Genomic DNA, 21,214 nt, shown 5'->3' with positions numbered 1-21,214 from the left:
ATATTGTCACAGTCACCAAGTTGAGTGCCCACCAGACACACTTGAGGGCACTCTACGCATCACATCTGCCACTGAACCGGACTACATATTCCATCATGCACTTCACACACACACCAGTTCCAGATCACCACTGATTACAAACACACAGCTGAAGCTCATGAGGAGTGATTACCATACGCCTAACTTTCACACAAACTTTGCTGAGTCTTGTTTGCTGTAGGCGTTTGACTAGTCTTCCTGGGTTTTTGGATCCTTGTTTGTTTTATTGTTTATGCAGACCATTTGCCTGTACATTCTTTGGATTACCCTAATGCTCAAGTTTGCACCTGTTTGACCATTGCCTGTCTGACTACTCTTGATTATTAAACTGCACGTGGATCCTCACCCGTGTTATCACCCTGACCATTTGTAACACATATGCATCCTTGCCAACACTCCTGTTTTTCCCAGGAGTCTCCTGTATTTCAGACCCATCTCCCACCACCCTCCCATTTTGTTATTTCTCCAGGAAAACTCCCATGATTTCACCCTGCCTCCAGCCCTCAGCTTTTAGGTACAGTCTGTAACACCCCCGGGTCGCCAACTTTGGTAGGTTATAGTATCTGATTGCAGCAGCCGCCCGAAACCCGGTCCATAGTACAGTTACTAACACCACAGTACAGTTACTAACACGGTTCTCAGCTGTGCTATTCAGACAAACACACAACACCGTAACCCCCCGGTCTCCCGGAAGTTCGGAAACAAATGTTGGCAGGTAAGCATGTATATTATATGTGACCCGGAAACAGTAATCAGTAATAGATTATGAGTCAAAAATATAGATTTTCCTTTTATGCCAAAAATATTATAATATTAAGTAAAAATACTGTTCTATAAATATATTTAGTAGATTTCCTACTGTAAATATATCAAAAGTTTTTATTTAATTCTGAATATGCACTGCTGAGATATTTAGACAAATTTAAAGGTGATTTTTTTCAATATTTTGATTTTTTCAAACCCTCAGATTCCAGATTTCAAACATTGTCCTACCATAACAAGCCCTACATCAACGGAAAGCTTATTAATGAATTTATATCTATATATATGTATATATAAAAATAAACTGACCCTTATAACTAGTTTTGTGGTCCAGAGTCACATATTAAAAAGCATTAAATGATATTACAAATAAGGATGCACAATAACAAATAATAATAATGATAATAATAATAATAATAATAATAATAATAATGCACAACACCTTGAATCTTTTTACCAAATAATAAAAAAACATTAATATAACCAAGCTAAAAATTTTGGGTTGAAATATTAGAAATAATTTTAGAGAAATATTATAAGTATAATATTATGAGTGTTTTAAGTATTATTATTATTATTAAAAATATTAGTATACTATAATTATATTATATGTAATTAAGAAAAATATGTTGCATAAGAATTATTGTTAATAAATTATTTAAAATATATTACTGGGGGGAAAATCACTTATTTATTTATTTATTTATTTAATTTATTTATTTTTCAATTATTGGTGTGTTCAACTCGCAGTCTATGGTTCAATTATTATGGGTGCCCTCTAGTGTCAGTTCCATAAACTACAGACACCTCTGAGCTTCAGTAACGAGCTGCTGATTGACTGGTAGACATCCCTGCCAACATTTGTCTCTGAAATTCCGGGAGCCCGGGGGGTGGTTGAGGGCTTCAGTGCCTCCCAAATTTCTGTTTGTGGTGTTAGTAACTGTACTGTGGACTGGGGGTGTGGAACTACTTGAGTTTTCCAGGAAAATAACAAAACGAAACGGTGGCAGAAGATGGGTCTGAAATACAGGAGACTCCCAGTAAAAACAGGAGTGTTGGCAGGTATGCTGATAGAACAATATAAACAGTGTATGAATGAGCAAACCCACAAGCACACACACCTGTCTCTGGGTACGAGGAGTTCCTGTAACCAGGATCCCGCTGGAGCTGCACCTCCTTCAGTGTGAATATAGATATGCCTGCAGAAACACCGGAGATCCACGTTACCACATATGTGATGTACAGTGTGTATGTGTGTGTTTGTGTGTGTGTGTGAGAGAGAAAGAGTGTGTGCATTTATGTGTATATATTTATTGGTGCATAAATATATATATATATATATATATATATATATATATATATGTGTGTGTATGTATGAATGTATGTATGCATGTATGTGTGTGTGTGTGTGTGTGTGTGTGTGTGTGTGTGTGCGTGCTCACTTTCTGGCAATGTGTGAATCCTCATGCCTAGACTCTTGAAGTAGGAGTGTTTCATGGATTCGTCTGCTGAAATCCTCTTCTTGGACTCATACTACAGAGAAAACCACACCATCAAGAGGAAAACTGATCAACACTAGTTCAGCTTATTAGCATGCTTTAATACAGCTAAATAGAGCAGAAGTCTCCAAGTACTGCACACACATGCTGAAATGAAAAAGTTGTGTCATTGACCTCCATGAGTGTTTGTGCAAGTTAATGCAGTCTATTGTTATGGTCTATTCCTTACCCTTAGAAAGGACAATAAGAGCTCGATCCCTTCAGTGTCCAACCTGGAGAGAGAGAGAGAGAGAGAGAGAGAGAGAGAGAGAGAGAGAGAGAGAGAGAGAGACATGTGAGCATCGACAGGTTGACAAATCAGACTGGTAAATGAAAGGAAGGAAGAGAGCAGACTCAGAAATTCCACAGGACATCCTGTTTCACTGGCATGTACAGACTAACGCACACGCACACACACACACTCATGCACACATGCACTGTTGCTCGCACACACACACACTTGGTATTATATCGAACATTGGTCATGGTGGGTGTGTGTGTGTATGGTCATGAAAAGGTCAGAGTGTTCAGATAGGCCGCTGGTACCTGGGTGCGTGATTGATGAAGGGCTGCGGCTTGTATTTGGGGAAGTTGTAGGATTTGAACTCTTCGATGGATGAGATGCCGGCCCAGTTGTCTTCTGAAGGTGTGCCTGATTCACAACAACACAAAAGACGTTATATGTGAACGTCCCCTTTTGTTGACTCGCGATATCAGACCTGCTCATTGCAAGGCTCTGTTTGCGGTTGAACAAATTAAATAAATACTTCACGCAAGCTGCAGAATGCCCAGGTCTGGTATATATTATAGTATTTATTCTTACTTGCAGTTTTTTTACAGACGCTAGGACACATTTCTCAATACTTAGTTCACTTTTGCAAAACTCTTGACACAATTCTCCTAACCGATTTTCAGCTTGGCAAAGTCATTTCACATTCAAAATGCACTATAACTACCAAAACACTTGATTCAGGTCTCAAATAAACTCATTCTTCCAAAACACTAGCGAAGGCTGACAGTCAACAAACACACTTTGTCACCAACAAAACAACGAGCTAAAACACACTAACAATGTGTAGCATTACAGAGTGTTTATAATTGCAATATATATTGTTTATAACTGCAATATACTGTGTGCTACTGGAATGAATCAGACATGATGCAGAATTCCAACAATGAGATCTGATCCTCAGTTTAGCCCACATAGACTTCTGTTGTGCTCACCAGGGACTTCAAGCTCTACTGGGGCACAGCTCCCCCATCAAAAAATAAATCAAAAAATAAATTAATAAATTAATAAATAATAATAATAATAAATATATATATAAATAATATTAATAAATATATATAATATAAATTAATTAAAAAAAAATATATATATATATATATAAAAAAAATATATATAAAAATATATTATATAAAATTATAAATAAATAACAGTATTATTGTTATTATACAATTATTATTCTAAATAAATAACACAAATGAATCCTAAATGTAATTGGGAAACAATCTAAAGACACACTTGGAGTGATGCTAAGATAATTTAAGAAATGTTTTGCATAAATATTAATTTTAATACAATGAAATTCTATAGACAACTGTATAGAATACAGAAAAAGATGTTTTATAGAATTATCAGTTGTGTGTTGTCCGAGAATAAGGCTTATTAAGTCTCACCTCCTGACTCATCATGCCTCCTTTTTGCTAATATCACCATCATATTATTCAAACTTTGTTTTGTCGATTTGCAAAACTCACTGCGTGCCGACAACCTCCATATAAAAGACTGTTACGCTGGCTAATTTATTGTGCATGTTCACAACCAGGACTTACATCGGTAGCAGAGCAGCGCGTCAGAGTCAAGCAGGAGCAGTGTGTGAGGTGCGCGGGCATGGTTTTTTTTCTGCGCACATGCTCAGTTTGCTTTTTGATTAAACTACATTGCTTTCATCAGCGTTGGTTCGGTTGCACACAGAGAAGAACGACTTTATTCTGGGATTACCACTCTGAATAAATACACTTGCATATAAAGTAAATCGTATCTCAAAGCATTTACTGGGGCACTGCTGATTTTTACTGGGGTACGCGCCCCAGTAAATGGGGTCTAGCGACTCCCCTGGTGCTTACTGTGTGAAGAGTTCTGCAAAAGTGACTTGAGTATTGAGAAATGTGTCCTAGCGTCTGTAAAAAAAACTGTAAGACATGCATTAAATAGAAAAGAAACTCTTGCATCTTCTATCCTCATGCTCACTTCAAAACTATTACAAGAATTCATATTTCCAGATTATTTCTTGCTCATTTTCGTTGCTCTTTCCACACTCCAGCAAAAGCACGTCAGGTGAGGGTCAGCCGGAGAGGATTTCAGCTCTACTCTGCTAACAGACCATGTGATCTCACAGTTTCCATGCGAAAGTCAGTGTGTGTGTGTGTGTGTGTGTGTGTGTGTCTCAGATGGTAGCAGTTTGTTTTGAAAGCAGGTGAGAAGCACTTCTGCGTCAGATGTGAGTGTGTGTGTTTAGTGTCGTAATGTCTGGAGCTGAAGTGTGCGTTTCATCCCACAACCTCAGAAATGAATCATTTATTTGGATGTGGGTATGTGTGTGTGTGTGTGTCTGTGTTTCTGCTTGTGTGTCTAGTGTGTGAGTGTGTGTCTATGCGTTTGTGTCTATCTGTGGGTTTGCGTGTATATGTGGGTGTAAGTGTGAGTGTGTGTACTGTATGTGTCTGTCTGTGTGTGTACTCAATGTGTTTGTGGGTGATGTGTGCGTGTGTGTCTGTGGGTGTGTGTTTCTGTGTGTGCGTGTGTCTGTGTGTGCACACGTGTCTGTCTGTAGTTGAGTGTGTCTTTGTGTGCATGTGTGAATGTGGGTGTGTGTGTGTCTGTATCTGCGTGTGTTTCTGCTTGTGTGTCTAGTGTGTGAGAGTGTGTGTCTATGCGTTTGTGTCTTTGTGTGTCTTTCTGTGGGTTGTGTGTGTGTATGTGTGTGTTTGTGTGTATATGCGTGTGTAAGTGTGAGTGTGTGTATTGTATTGTCTGTCTCTGTGTGTGCGTGTGTCTGTATGTGTGCATATGTGTCTGTTTGTAGTTGTGTGTGTCTGTGTGCATGTGTGTATGTGGGTGTCTGTATCTGCGCGTGTGTGTGTGTGTGTGTGTGTTTCTGCTTGTGTGTCTAGTGTGTGAGAGTGTGTGTCTATGCGTTTGTGTCTGTCTTTCTGTGGGTGTGTGTGTTTATGTGGGTGTAAGTGTGAGTGTGTGTACTGTATGTGTCTGTCTATGTGTGTACTCTATGTGTTTGTGTGTGATGTGTGCTTGTGTGAGTGTCTGTGACTGTCTGTGGGTGTGTGTTTCAGTGTGTGCATGTAGGTGTGTGTCTGTATCTGCGTATGTGTGAATGTGTATGCATGTGTGTCAGTGTGTGCATGAGTGTCTGTGTATGTCTGTGTGTGCGTCTGTCTCTGTCGCTGTGTGTGCATGCATGTCTGTCTGTAGATGTGTGTGCGTATATGAATACGTGTGTGCTTGTGGGTGTATGTGTGCATCTGTGTGAATATGAATGTGTGTGCATGTGTGTCTGTCTCTGACTATATATCTGCGTGTGCATGTGTGTGTGTGTGTCTCTGTCAGCATATGTGTGTGTGTATGCTCACCCAGTAGTCTGAAGATTAGATGCAGTTCATCTTCAACAGTGGATCCTGGGAAAAGCGGCCGACCTGCAGCCATTTCATAAAATATACATCCAACACCCCTGAGACACCGAGAGAGAAAAGGAGAGATTTTGATATTGATTTTGAACTCTTCTTCTTGAGAATAGAGAGTGAGATGGCCTGAATGTTAATGATAAACACTGAGTGTAAATGCGCAGTGAATCTCACCACATGTCGATCTGTGTGGAGTACTCAGAGGAGCCCAGCAGCACATCAGGAGGTCTGTACCATAAGGTCACCACTTCATTAGAGTACGTCTTTGTGGGAACAGACTTGGCTCGAGCCAGACCTGCAAAAACACACAAACAAACATTACTATCAAAGTCTCATATACAGTTGATGTCAGAATTATTAGCCCCCCTGAATTATTAACCCCCCCTGTTTCTTTTTTTCCCCGATTTCTGTTTAACAGAGAGCAGATTTTTCCATCACATTTCTAAACATAAAAGTTTTAATAACTCATTTCTAATAACTGATTTTTTTTATTTTTGTCATGATGACTGTAAATAATATTTGACTAGATATTTTTCAAGACACTTCTGTACAGCTTAAAGTGACATTTAAAGGTTTCACTTGGGTAATTAGGGTTGTAAGGCAAGTCATTGTATAATTAAGATATGTTCTGTAGACAATCGAAAAAATCTCATATATATTCAAGTATAAAAATAAATAAATGAATAAATAAATGTGTAATTAAACATTTAAACAACGTAATATGTTTTTTATGAAAAAAAGTCATATTTATTTAATTAAATAATTAAATAAATAAAGGTGTGTATTAACATTTAATTAATGCTCACATTTACAACCTAATGCTATATATATATATATATATATATATATATATATATATATATATAAATATATATATATATATATATATATATATATATATATATATATATATATATTCAATTATATAAATAAATAAATAAATAAAGGTGTAATTTTGCATTTAAATAATGTTTACATTTATAACTTAATATGTTTTTATGAAAAAAAGTCATATATATTCAATTATATAAATAAATAAATAAATAAATAAATAAATAAATAAAGGTGTAATTTAATATTTAAATATTGTCAACATTTACAATTTAATGTTTTTATGAAAAAAAATCTCATATATATTTAATTATATAAATAAATAAATAAATAAATAAATAAATAAATAAAGGTGTAATTTAACATTTAAATAATGTTTACATTTATAACTTAATATGTTTTTTATAAAAAATTATTTTACATGTTAAAAAAAAAATCTACATTTAAAATATATACGGTCAAGGCTAAAATTATTTACACCCCTGGCAAATTCTGACCTAAAGTTACATTAATGTAACCAGCAAGTTTTGCAGTTTAGTTTTTTATTTTGGCTGGAATTGAGCAGGCTTCTCCTAATAGATAATAAGACCATGCACAAGAGGCAACATAGTGGAAAAAATATTTCTCAGCTGTTATTTACATTTGAACAAAAAATTTGCCAGGGGTATGAATAATTTCAGGCTCGACAGTAAATGGCATTACAAAATATAAAAAAGAAATAAAAGCAAATCAATTTTTATTGAAAAAGAAGTATATTTTACAACAACATATTTTATAAAAAAAGAAACAATATATAATTGAATGATTCACAGTATTAAACAGTATATAACCATACAGATATATTATTTAATTATGTGAATCACCAAAATATACATTATATCTTTATTCACATTGTTTCATTATTACATTTACACGTATATTTTTCTAACAAATATACTTCTAGCAAACAAAATATTTTCTAAAAACATAATATTAAATGTTTTAATGATTCACGTCATTAAACAGTATATACACATGCATATATTGTTTAATGAAGTAAATCTTTAAAATATTCATTATATCGGTTCATAATTTCATTTGAGATATACAAGCATGTATTTATGTTCTAATATAAAATAACTGCAAATAAATAAAAATACATGTCATTTTAAAGTAAAATAAACCACACACACACAATTTTATGTAAAAGTTCAACTAATAATTTCTATTAAATAGAAGTTGAATATAAATGCTGAAGATTTATGCTTTTGTATTTATCTGTGACACAAATTAATGTGCAGTCAATAAAATATCTATTTGACGGCTAATCGTACCGAAGTCGGCCAGTTTGAGTTCTCCTCTCTCGTTGATGAGCAGGTTCTGTGGTTTGAGGTCTCTGTGCAGAACCTTTCGTCTGTGACAGTACGCCAGACCTCGCAGGATCTGGAAGAGGAAAATCTGTGGACACGCACACACACACGCATATGTACAGACTATGAGTCGCACTGTTCTAACAAACTTTATGTTTTTGTTAAATCCATTTCATGCAAATAATTAAGGACGGACCTTGACGTTGTGCATGCTCATGATGTTTCCACAGTCGTCCATGTACTGCTTCAGATCTTTATCCTGCAGGAGGAAAACAAAGACAGGAACAGAATGAAAATGTGACACCAAGTCGAGTCACTTTTGATTTATTTATTTTTTCTGGCTAAATGAATTAGTGTTTGGCAGCACGGTGGCTCAGTGGTCTATTATTCTATTATTCCTAGTCATTTCTCCCATAGGCAGCTGAATGGGAAGTTCTAAAACGATCACAAAAAGGAGCGCACTCCTGCACTGCAAAATAAGGTCAATAATCCTGATATATTTTTGTATTTTTATGTACATCAGCACATATGTGTGATCTAATATAAGTAGATAAATCAATTAACAAACAAAATACTTAAAATGTAAAACTCACATCATTTTGAATGTGATATAAAACATCTCTTTAAAAAAACATCAAAAAGGCATGAAGCGTTCACTGACCAGGTACTCGAACACCAGCGTGAGTGATTTGTCTGTGTGGACGATGTCATGAAGCGTGACGATGTTGGCGTGCTTTAAGTCCTTCAGTAATGACACTGGAAGAGAGACAGAAGTCAGGATTGTTTTTAACAGTGGTTATTAACACTGGTGTCTGAAAGCGAGAGAGACTCCAGACCTTCTCTAATAGCGGTGCACGGCGCTCCCTCTTCGTGCTCCAGCCGGATCTCCTTCAGAGCCACCAGGTTGTCCGTCAGTTTGCTTCGGCCCTTGAAAACGGTGGCATACGTTCCCTAAAAGACAATCAGAGAGAGCATTAGATTATAATGCATGCTAAAAGTGTCTAAAATTCAACTTAAAGGCTTGTCTACTGTAGGTTATTCGGGTTAACTAGGGAAGTTAATTAGGCAAGTTATTGGAGAACAGTGTTTTTTTCTTGTGCCAATAGAAAAAAAACTAAGGTGATTAGTTAATTTTATTCAGTTTTATATTAATTATTATATAAATTTATATAAATAATTTATATTAATAAAAATATTAATTTTTATTTAGTTTATTTGTTAATTTTTATTTAAAAAAATCTCTCTCTCTCTCTCTCTCTCTCTCTCTCTCTCTCTCTATATATATATATATATATATATATTATTATTTTTTTAATCAAGCAAAATTAAAAGAAATAAAACTCTCTCCACAAAAAAAGTGAGTAGGAAACATTAAGAAATTTGGAATTATGTGTTAGACATCATTTGGGAAACATGCAAAACTAATAGTTAAGAATTTTTAATAAATAAAAATAACTAATAATTTTGTCTGTAAATAAATGAAATATTCCATGATTATTGCACAAAACAATAAATAATAATAAAAATAATGTCCAGAAATATATAATATATAAAAATATATAAAATAATTGTTATAATATAGAAAAAATAATATATAAATTAATAATACATATTTGTTTTACATATAAAAATACAACACACACACTCACAAATGATATATTGCCTAATCAACTAATATTAAAAGTCTATCAGTGAACAAAGACATTAACACCTCTATTATTATATATGTTCAGTATTTAATAGCATTAATGAAAAAAAGCAAAGCTGCATCCATCACTCGATTTTATTTATTATAGATGTTTATAACATCCGTCAAATTCCTACAACAGCATCAGTTAATAAAACCTGCATCCACACAATCAGAATCCCGTCTGACAAAAATATTAATTAAAACATTCATTTAAATGAGAGACTGGTGAGGGGTGCACTCATATGTTGAGCACTGCATATATATAACTTATTCCAGCCAAATGGAAAGAAATAAGACGAAAAAATGAGTAGGAAATATTGAGAAAAATGTCTTTGCTCTGTTAAAAAATAACTTAGCAAATATGCAAAAAAATTCAGGAGGAAGGCTAATAATTTGGTCCTCAACTGTAAATAAATGAAATATTACATGACTACTGCGCAAAAATATTAAAAGATAAAAACAGATTTTACAAATAATAATAATAATAATAATAATAATAAATAATAATACACACACACACACACACATACATACAAATGTTAGTTTGTCAATCAACTAATATTAAAAGTCCATCAGTGAACAAGACCACCTTCCATTAACACCTCTATTATCAAATATGTTCAGTTATTCAGTTTAATAGCATTAATAATAACCGTCAGCTCATTAAAACTTTAGCAAAGCTGCATCCCCCTCACCAGATCACCCCAGTAAGACATTTAGTAGTTATTATTTATTAAAAATGAAATAATAACACGTCAAATTCCTACAACAGCATCAGTTAATAAAACCTGCATCCACACATCAGAATCACTTCAGACATGAAGTCATTTAGCACAGTGGTCCCCAACTTTGCTGTCACTCTGATACAAGTTTTGTTAATGGACAAAATGACAAAGCACTGCAGTGTTTGTGTTTGTCTGAGATAATTAGTCTACTGAAATGTGTATATTCCATACAAAATATAAAGCGAATCGGTCAGTTCTTGTCATGTGACTCGCAGCATTCATGGGTGCGTCTGGAGGGTCCGAGTGCGTCATGCTGCTTGTGCACACCACCATTGGAAAAACAAACTTGCACAGACTCTAGAAAAGAAGTGATCTGCCAAACAGGCCCCTGAAAGGCCGCCATCATTTGAGATCTCCAGCACTTGATAAACATGCTGGATTCACCTGATTTGTTGACAAATGGGCTGCAGATCTGTTCCTTAACAGTTCGTGTGTGCTTCACTGGGCCTTTTCCACTTAGCAAAGAAATTTTACGAAGACGTCTGTTTTGTACTCATCTTACTGCTTGTGGTTTACATTTGGGCACTCAAGTAACCGAGACGTAAGCAAGAGAATACGGTCATTCTTCAAAATAAAAGACGGTTCAGACTCAGATAATAAATAAAAAGGAAATAATTAATGATTCCTTGTGCGGTCTGTTAACAATTGATCCATGGACCGGTACCAGTGGTTGAGGACCACTGATTTAGCACACTTTCGTTCTAAGCAACTTACAATTGAGGAGGCATTCAGCAATTCAATAAGATGAGGCAATACACACAAGAAGTGCTGGTTATACAGAGGAACTGTTTGTGTTCAAAGATTTTAGTGCTAGTGTAAGGTGGGGGGAGTGTTTTTGTTTTGACAGCATGATGATGACAGAAAGGCACTCAGTTTACCTCTCCCAACTTGTCCAGTTTGATATAAGTCTCCAGTTTCCCAAAGCCGATTTCAGACTATAAAACAAGACAAAGAGAGAGAGAGAGAGATTTCATTAATGAGATCAGCGTAATGCATGTGTTCAACAGACCTTATCAGACAGAAACACGTGTCTGGAGTGCTGCTCGTGGCTCATATCTGCAGCCAGAATCAGCTCCAGAAGCCAGAGAAATCACACTAACACACTCCACACACACAATTACACACACACTGTTCAGCAGGGGGCAGCAGAACGTCTCCTCTGCTTTACATAAGACGACATAGACGGATGACAGCTAATGAAAACAATGGATGCCAAGAAAACCCCGACGTTGAAGCAGGAGGCTTTTCACATGCTAAAGCCTCTCAGACAAAGAACATGTGAAGTGTCTTTGTGAGGGAACGACACAATGCTCGTAGTGCACCCTGGGACTGTCGTTCATGGGCCACTACTTTATATCTGCTGCAGTCTGCGTTGTTTTACTAGAGCTGCATGTTCTTCAGACGTAAATGTTCAACAACTCACTTTAAAATGCTTTACTCCTGTTTTTCTAAACCTACAAGGCACTGAAGGTCTTTAAAAGAGTGATTCTGTACAATAAAACATGGCCTAACACTGACTTTTGCTCAAATAAACTATAGTAACTTTAGACAATGCTTTTTTGTACCAACAGCCACAAGGCTTCTTTTGTACCAATTCATAAAAGAGGATTCGTTTATTTTAACCCAGTGAAATACATCAAATTGAGATACTTCAATATTAAATAAAAATATAATTATATATATAATTTAAGTTTAATAGCTGTATTACACTCAGACATCATTCAATTATAAAATGTTGATTCTAAAATACACCGTTTATTAGGGCTGAACAATATATATTGTTTGAGTACTGATATCGAAATGTGTGTATCTGCAATAGTCACATCACAAGATTAAATTATTTATTAAAGATTAAAAGATAATTATTATTATTAAATATTATTTAGAATTATTTATGCAATGATGACGCTGCTATTTTACATTTGACTGTTCAATTTCTGTACTTGAAGACTGTTGGACTCCCTAGATAACCATAAAGCGCTGTTTCTTTATTTATTATTGCTTGTAATTTATTATGATTTATGCAGATCCACTGCATAGAAAAAGACTTGACCATCCCAGTCCATCTAAATGAATGAAATTATTTCCAAATAGAGCTATTTAATTAATCTGGAGGAATAATATTCATATCGCAATATATATTGCAGTAAAACAAAACCTCACAATGTCAGATATTCCCAATATCACGCAGCCCTACTGTTTATTACTACTATCATTATATCTTTACTGTAAAGTCTTTTTTTATATAATATGTTTACTGTAAACAAAAAGCTTTTACATGCATGCTGATAACTGTCATATCAACAAAGCAATCTTAGTTGAAAAAAATTAATAGAGAGAGAAAGAGAGCAGAGAAGCGATTGTGTTCATTATGTTCACAGAGAGAGGCGGAAACAGAAGAACATCACTATCGCCACATAAGAGTTCAATATTTCCAAAAAATTCCAGCAAATTTATCCAAATGTTATTGTATTATCAAATATCAATATATTTTAGATGAAAATTCCACAATGATCCCAACAGCAGCCAAATATGTGTCAGCCAGCCACAAACTCAGACTGTCAGCTAATAGACAAACCTGAAGCAAGAGCATTCCTTATGTTTTTATTATTACGGTTTACCCATAAATGTTGATTATTACATGTACAGTTTATTCTGATTTATTATTTTATTTATTTTTTTATTTGTATTTTAATTGAATTTTTATTATTATTATTATTATTATTATTATTATTATTATTATTATTATTATACTATATACTATAATACTACACTAATATTTACTGTGTTTACCATGTTCATATCATCACCAAATTTCACAATTCAGCAAAAATAATCAGCTTTATAATGTCACAATTCTTCAAAAATGATGCAACTGGGAGGAAAATCGTGGAGTTTCAGAAGTATTTCTTTATTACAAGCATGCATTTAATCCCTTTTGGAGCACTGTGGCTTAGATTTCTTCATCACTACAAAAATAAAATGTCTGACGCAGTACAAAAGGGTTTCCTTCTACTTCACCAGAAGATATTAAGTCAAACTGGTTTGGCAAGAGACGAGTAACTGCAGGCAGAATTATCATTTTCATTATCATTCATTATTAACTAATAAATAGTTAAATAGACTAATTAAATAGTCTCAGCAAGGCTATATGAGTGCTCAGAAAACATTTCTCAGGATTAAAATCAATAATAACATGGCTCAGTGTTTGTTTGTGAAATCAGTGATACATTATTGTAGAAATCTCTCATAAGAACAGCATGTATTTCTAAAAATAAAAGCATTTTCTTCATCGCATGATCAATTCAATTGCGTCAATTGTCATTGCGCAATATAAGCGTTCATTTCTCAACCTCAGACTTCAGAAAGGTGATATTCACTTATTAAAAACTCTCAACACAACAACGGCTCTGTGTTCGACAGCCACGTCATAGCTTAAACAGACTGAATCATCTACACGCTTATTGCTTTAAACACAAAGTCTGATTTATTCCTCGTGAACACCATGATCTCACAGCCATTCATAGCAAAGGAGAAACTTTATGTCGTGTTGCTATGCAGCATGGTTGCTACGTAGATGTCCCATCATGCTCTACAATATACTCAAACAAAAGAGATGCACAGCATATTACGAAACACGAGACTGTGATTCATTCGCCTCTGAGGTAAAATGCTAATTCGATGAGGAGCGAGCGCAAAAACGCAATGGAGGATAAACATGATGCTTTAATGTTCTTAAACACAGGGGAGGTCAGAATTAGAGAACAACCTACAATTAGGGATTTAGTGATGAAAGCAAGTTTATTTTGCAAGTCAGAGGCCCTGTCCACATGAACACGAGTACTTTCTATGCAGTTTCACTGTTTGTCCACACGAAAATGTAGTATCAGGTGATTGAAACATTCTGAAAACTCCAGCCAGGTGAAGATTTTCAGAAACTAGAACTACAGTGTGGTCGTGTGGACACTAGAACCAGATTTTGCGCCTCATGATGTCAGCATGTGCGATGTTGTCTCCTTTCTGATTGGATAACACAGCTGGATTTACACCAAATGCACTAGACGGGATTGAGGAACATTCTGCACATCCGCGGGACGGCAATCTGCCTCTTCATTCTCACGTTTGCATGGATTTGTATGCAATTTATTCATGAAAATATTTAATTCCCTGTTTGGTGTGAACCTGGTTTAAAAGTATCATTATGTCATCTGTTGGTTCGGCAATCCCTTAACATGCATCACAGTAGGTTTTTGCATTTTTATGTGGACAGAAAAAAAAAACAAAAGCAGGCAAAACTCTATTTATAAAAGTACCTAGGATCGCTCATTAAAAGATGCTGGGTTTATTATAAACTTTATTTTATTATTATGTAAATTTCACATACATAAATCAAAGTTTGCCAAAAGTAAACCTCTCTTCATGGTGCTAGAAAAGGAGATTCAAATGTATATGAAAGTGATTCCCAAGTCTAAAAATAGAAAAGCAATTAAAACAATTCATATATGCTCCTACTTTAATATTTTTACATAAAAATGTTTGTATATATGCATTTCCTGTGATTAAAAGTGCATTAATAACTCTTGTTAGTAACTAAAATTGGAAAATGTTCGTAATATATTTGTATGTAATTTGATAATTAAGTACCCTCTCCTCTGTGTTTTTTTTTCTCTTTTTCTTTAATTTCTTTTTTACCTCACTTAATTCATTCTTGTTAAGAAATGTAAAGTGATTTTATTGTATAAGAAAACTGTACATGCTGGTTCTTGGTAATAAAAAAAAAAAAAGTCCACGTTTACATGTGGACATGGCCTGATGGGAAACATTATGTTGGACACCAAACTGGGAAAGAATAAATTAAGGCCCAATCCCAATTCTACCCCTTAGCACTTCCCCTTCCCCTCATTTTGCGCGTTCACATGAAGGGGTAGGGGTGTCCCAATTCTCTTTAGCTTGAAGACATAGGGCTAAGATTTAGGCCTAGATGGCCCTTGAAACTGAAATTTTCCAGGACCAGAGCTTGTGATGACATATGTGCCAGTGTTCTAGTGCTGTCCCATATCTTAGGGGTAACACACTCTGTTTCAAGGGCCAAGGGGAAGGGGTACAAAAATAATATTGGGATTGGGCCTAAAAGTGGTGGGGAATAAGTAAAGGTGGATGTGAAGTGTCATGGTGAATTCATATAAAATTTACCTTAATTTATTGTCAAGAGACATGCAACTTAATTTCGTTTTCTTCCTGTTGACACTCAAAGCACTGAAAGCCTTTGACTTGCATTTTTTGAATAACTAAAGGTCACAGTTTAAAGGAATATTCACGCATAATTACCTAATAATTTACTCCCCCTTAAGCCACTCTCAGTGTATATGACTTTCTTTTTTCAGATGAATGCAGTCAGAGCAGTTTTACATTTTCTTTTCTTATGAACCTTCCAAAACTGTATCTATTGTAAAATTAACCCATATGATGCCAGGGGGTAACGTGCATGTCTTATGAGGAGGATTGATGTGTTTTGGCAACAAAAAACATTTCACATTATTTAATTAGAGACTCAAATCAACGACTTCCGGCAGCTGCTGAATGCACACATTTTAGAGGCCATCTTGGCTGACCTCTGACTCCACTTACCACATAGATTGTTTACCACATTAGCATTCGACAAACAAGAAAACTATTTGGCTTGGCTTTTAAAAAGCTGAGTCTTGTGTCATTCACAGCTATCAGAAATCAGGGTTTATAATTACAAAATTTACTACATATTACTACTACATACATATGATACTTATTATTACTACATATATTACATAAAAAATTTATCTGTGAGTTATAGAATACACAACACATGTCACTCGTATAGTTTTAAATGGAGAACGGTCAATATGGTGAATGAAGCACTGTCTACCAGTACAATCATTGATCGCTAAAGACTGACGTTTCTCCCAGGGTAAGCTCAGACCAGACGTGTGCTTTTACGACAGTTTGGTGGTAAACACACACACTGGAATCTCAGCGAATATTTGCTTCACAGACATAAGACTGATATCCACATAAAGCTTGAAATCTGTACTTTTAAATGGACCAAGTGCACTTGAAAACAAAAGCTTTTTTGGTTTTGTAATCTGTATGAAAATAACGCGAGGAACAGTCCGCCCTGTCAAACGTACATCAAATGACTGACAGCAACTACTCAAACACCCACAAACTTGGGAGTCGCTGTCCTTTCTGGAGGAGCTTTGCCATCAAGACCAAGTTGTGAATTACTTCAGAACAGCAGCATGATATGATGGAGCAATATCCAGAGGGTGATAATGTGTAGAACGGCCATAAATGAGGTTGGTGTCGTGATCTTATTCCTTTCAAGTATGCATGCACATTAGCTCGGGCAACCTGAAAATATACTGATTTTGTTTGATTTGAACGTTTAGAAATTAAACTTATGAGACAGCTGTTGTCTAATTTTATTAGTGATTCCAAATATTTAATGTAATCGTAAGCTTGGCTTACAGTTTTGGAGAATTTGATGTTTCTCCATTTCTGAGCATACTGTGTGAGGCGTTTCAAAGATGGCCACCGAGTGAAATGACTTGCCTTAAAGGGACTTAAAGGGGTTTAGAATTTAAAAATCTGAAATATTTGTGTCACAAACGCACATCAATCTGCTTCATAAAACATGTGTTAAGCCTCTGGTGGCATATTTACTAATTTTACAACAGATTTATGTGCTTTTGAAAATTTAAAAAGAGTCACTACCCAACACCATTATACAGAACAGAAGAGCCAGGATACACTTTAAAACTACAGCGACTGTGTTTGTCTGACAGAAGAAAGTCATATATACCAAGGACAGCTTTAGGGTGAGCAAACTATAGGTAATTTTCATCTCTCCATTTAAGGTAAAAATCATCTTAAGTGTTCTACTAATAGTCTGATAGTGTTGATCTTAAATGGAGAGCAAATTAACAGAAAGACTGTCCCTTGAAACCTTATGAATAAAAAAATAAAGAAATTTTTAAAAAGTCTGAAGTGTTGAAACTGACCAGTGAGGCTCTGCGTGAGCGTCGGCTGAGGGGTTGATCAAATGGTGGACTGCTCAGCTGCAGCTTTTCCAGGTAACCGTCAGGAATCCGGATATCAGCAGGCAAAGACAAGCGTTTGTTCAGATCCTGAGAATCAAAACAAAAAGGCGCATATGCAAACAAGTCAGTCGCAATAGATAAAATTAGCATTTCCTATCAAAGCAGAAATCAGATTAATAATTGATGTTCAGTGACTTATTTTCATATGGTATGCCTGTGTGTCATCTGAAAGCATTGTGCGTGTGTGTGTGTGCGTGTGTGTTTTAAATAAGATAGCGTGACTTCATAATGCCATTCTCAAAGCAAAGCATTAGCATCTTCCATAAATAGCCCTCCATCACGCTTTGAATTTCCTCCATTTACATTCTTTCTCTCTCTCCCATGTCTTTTCTCTCCACCTACAGGCTACAAATTAAAGAATCTGCAGGACACTAAATAATCACATTGGGCCAAACGTACATCTAAAATATCATTTAAAAAAGCTTTCTTTTATAACATCAGCATTAGTAAAAACAAACATTCCTAATGTTAAGCAGAGAAAGTTTTTGCATTTCTAAATTTAAATGTGAAAAATCGCTAACGAATTTGAGATAAAACAAAATTACAAGCAAAACATCTACTGTACACTGAAAGAAATGACTTTTTAGTGTAGTAAAATCTAATAAATTTACTCTCATAATGTTTTAAATTGTAAAATTGTCAAGGATATCTAGAATTTTCAAAGTGAATATTTAATATTTACACATTTACTTGATATAATAAATGAAATTAATGGAAAGAGTTAAATAATAATATTCATTTATTCATTCATTTTCCTTTGGCTTAGCCTTTATTTTAGAGGTCGCCACAGCGGAATGAACCGCCAACTATTCTAGCATATGTTTTACATAGCAGATGCCCTTGCAGCCGCAACCCAGTATTGGGAAACACCCATACACACTCATTCACATACACTACGGCCAATTTAGTTTTTTCAATTCACCTATAGCGCATGTCTTTGCACTGTGAGGGAAACCAGAGCACTCGGAGTAAACCCACGCCAACATGGGGAGAACATGCAAACAGAAATGCCACCTGGCCCAGCCGGGACTTGAATCAGTGACCTTCTTGCTGTGAGGCGACAGTGCTAACCATTGAGCCACTGTGCCACCCACATTAATATTCATTTACTTGTAATATTTAAATATTTTCTAATCGTTGCAAACCTAGTAATATTCAGTACATTTTAATAATGGATATGTCATAATGGATCCCAGCATGAATTAAGAAGAGAATATTTTGAAAATAAAAGCAATCATAGGCGTTTAATTTAATCGTCATTAGTTTGATGATTAAGAAGCGTTTTGAGAAAGTGTTTTTAGTTTTGCGGTTACCACCTCGCAGAAGAGTAGCACTCATGCTTAGGGTCTTGGCATATTTATTATCAGCTTTAAAGTTTGACGCTTCACTCAGAGAGTCATTTCTATGCTAACACCAGCTCTGAGATCAGTAAGTGTTTTTAAAGTAAATTTGCTCTTGGGTTTAATTTGCTTAAAGTGAAATAAATTCCAAGCCAATGGAAATTCATTCATTCATTTTCTTTTTGGCTTAGTCCCTTTATTAATCAGGGGTCCCCACAACGGAATGAACCGCTAACTAATCCAGCACATGTTTTGCGCAGCGGATGCCTGTCCAGCTGCAACCCATCACTGGGTAACACCCATACACTCATTCACACACATACACTATGGCCAATTTAGCTTACCCAATTCATCTCCACGCCAACACAGGGAGAACATGCAAACTTCACACAGAAATGCCAACTGATCCAGCCGAGGCTCACTTGCTGTGAGGCGATCGTGCTACCCACTGCGCCACTATGATGCAGCCAGTGAAAAGTGGGTCTTAACTAAACAAGTTATGCCAGATGTACTCATTTGTAACTAATACGATTTATTTATTTTATTTATTAAAGCAATGTTCCTTCTGCTTAAACACGAGCTTAATAAACAGAATCAAAATTGAAGATAATCAATTAACTTTTACTTAATAAATTAAGGAGTTTTAGGGTAAACATTAAGTACATTTTACATGATATTGACAAGATAATTGTACAAGAAGGAAAAATTTATGTGAAATTTGTTAGTGCAAATTGTTACGAGGATTTTTTAAGTAAATCTTAAGAGTTATTTTTTTCAGTGTAGATGTATTTAAAAGAAAACCAAAAGAACATAGAATTGATTACACAAAGTGTATGAAAAAAACAGTTTAAATATGTCCTTGTTAATCAAATATATGTACAGCCAGAATTATTATCCCCCATGTTTATTTTTTCCCCAATGTCTGTTTAACAGAGACAACACATTTCTAAACATAATAGTTTTAATAACTCATTTCTAATAACTGATTTATTTTATCTTTGCCATGATGACAGTAAATAATATTTGACTAGATATTTTTCAAGACACTTCTGTACAGCTTAAAGTGACAATTAAAGGCTTAACTAGGTTAATTAGGTTAACTAGGCAGGTTAGGGTAATTAGGCAAGTTATTGTATAACGATGGTTTGTTCTGTAGACTATCGACAAAAAATATATAGCTTAAGGGGCTAATAATTTTGACCTTAAAATAGTTTTTATTTTTATTTTTTATTAATAACTGATTTTATTCTAGCCAAAATAAAACAAATAAGACTTTCTCCAGAAGAAAAAATATTATCAGACATACTGTGAAAATTTCCTTGCTCTGTTAAACATCATTTGGGAAATATTTAAAAAAGAATTCAAAGGGGGGCTAATAATTCTGACTTCAACTGTATATAAAACAAATACAGACAAGTAACAATTTATCTTTGAATATACATATATTAACCATGATATTAAATATGATACCCATTTAAAGTGTTTCATTTCATAAGAGGATTTTTCTATGCTGCCTTTAATTGACAAAAACAAGTCACTTGTAATATTCATTCATTCATTCATTCATTCATTTTCTTCTCGGCTTAGTCCCTTTATTAATCCGGGGTCGCCACAGCGGAATGAACCGCCAACTTATCCAGCACATGTTTTACACAGCAGATGCCCTTCCAGCAGCAACCCATCTCTGGGAAACACTTGTAATATAGCATAGTTTAAGTAATATAATTAAGCAACAGGTAATATAATCCATCTTTTAGCATACATATTCTGTTTATGATAATAAATATGATATCCATTTAAAGTATTTCACAATAGTATTTGTCATGATGCCTTTAATTGACAGAAAATGCTATTTACTAATGTTTAGATTGTGGTGCATGCTAGATATCCCTTATTAATAGAGTAAATATATTGCTATTCGTTAATTTCATTCATTTTTGAAATGATGTTTACATTTGTTTTTATTTGTATGCTGCTGCAGTAACCCAGTGTATACAGCAGGGGGCAAAAGAAGACAGACGACAGAGAGCGAGCGTGAGGAA

At 34.8% G+C, this 21,214-nt stretch overlaps 1 protein-coding gene across 1 annotated transcript in view; it reads right to left on the bottom strand.

The window, feature by feature from the left end:
• cdk17 (cyclin dependent kinase 17) overlaps positions 1 to 21,214 on the bottom strand; it is an 83,550-nt gene that overhangs the window by 372 nt on the left and 61,964 nt on the right. The window contains exons 5-16 of the mRNA XM_056456034.1: positions 17,734 to 17,859; positions 11,575 to 11,631; positions 9,058 to 9,172; positions 8,883 to 8,977; positions 8,418 to 8,480; positions 8,186 to 8,309; positions 6,216 to 6,336; positions 5,991 to 6,088; positions 2,886 to 2,991; positions 2,530 to 2,572; positions 2,244 to 2,334; positions 1,923 to 2,000 (exon numbers count right to left, since the gene is read on the bottom strand). Coding sequence (XP_056312009.1) covers positions 1,923 to 2,000; positions 2,244 to 2,334; positions 2,530 to 2,572; positions 2,886 to 2,991; positions 5,991 to 6,088; positions 6,216 to 6,336; positions 8,186 to 8,309; positions 8,418 to 8,480; positions 8,883 to 8,977; positions 9,058 to 9,172; positions 11,575 to 11,631; positions 17,734 to 17,859 — 1,117 coding nt within the window. The remainder of the gene's footprint in view (positions 1 to 1,922; positions 2,001 to 2,243; positions 2,335 to 2,529; positions 2,573 to 2,885; positions 2,992 to 5,990; positions 6,089 to 6,215; positions 6,337 to 8,185; positions 8,310 to 8,417; positions 8,481 to 8,882; positions 8,978 to 9,057; positions 9,173 to 11,574; positions 11,632 to 17,733; positions 17,860 to 21,214) is intronic.

Source organism: Danio aesculapii, chromosome 4, assembly GCF_903798145.1.
Source record: "Danio aesculapii chromosome 4, fDanAes4.1, whole genome shotgun sequence".
In the NCBI taxonomy this organism is placed as follows: domain Eukaryota; kingdom Metazoa; phylum Chordata; class Actinopteri; order Cypriniformes; family Danionidae; genus Danio; species Danio aesculapii.
Note: the sequence above shows the minus strand (reverse complement) of the source record. Positions and strands in the feature narration are given on the sequence as shown.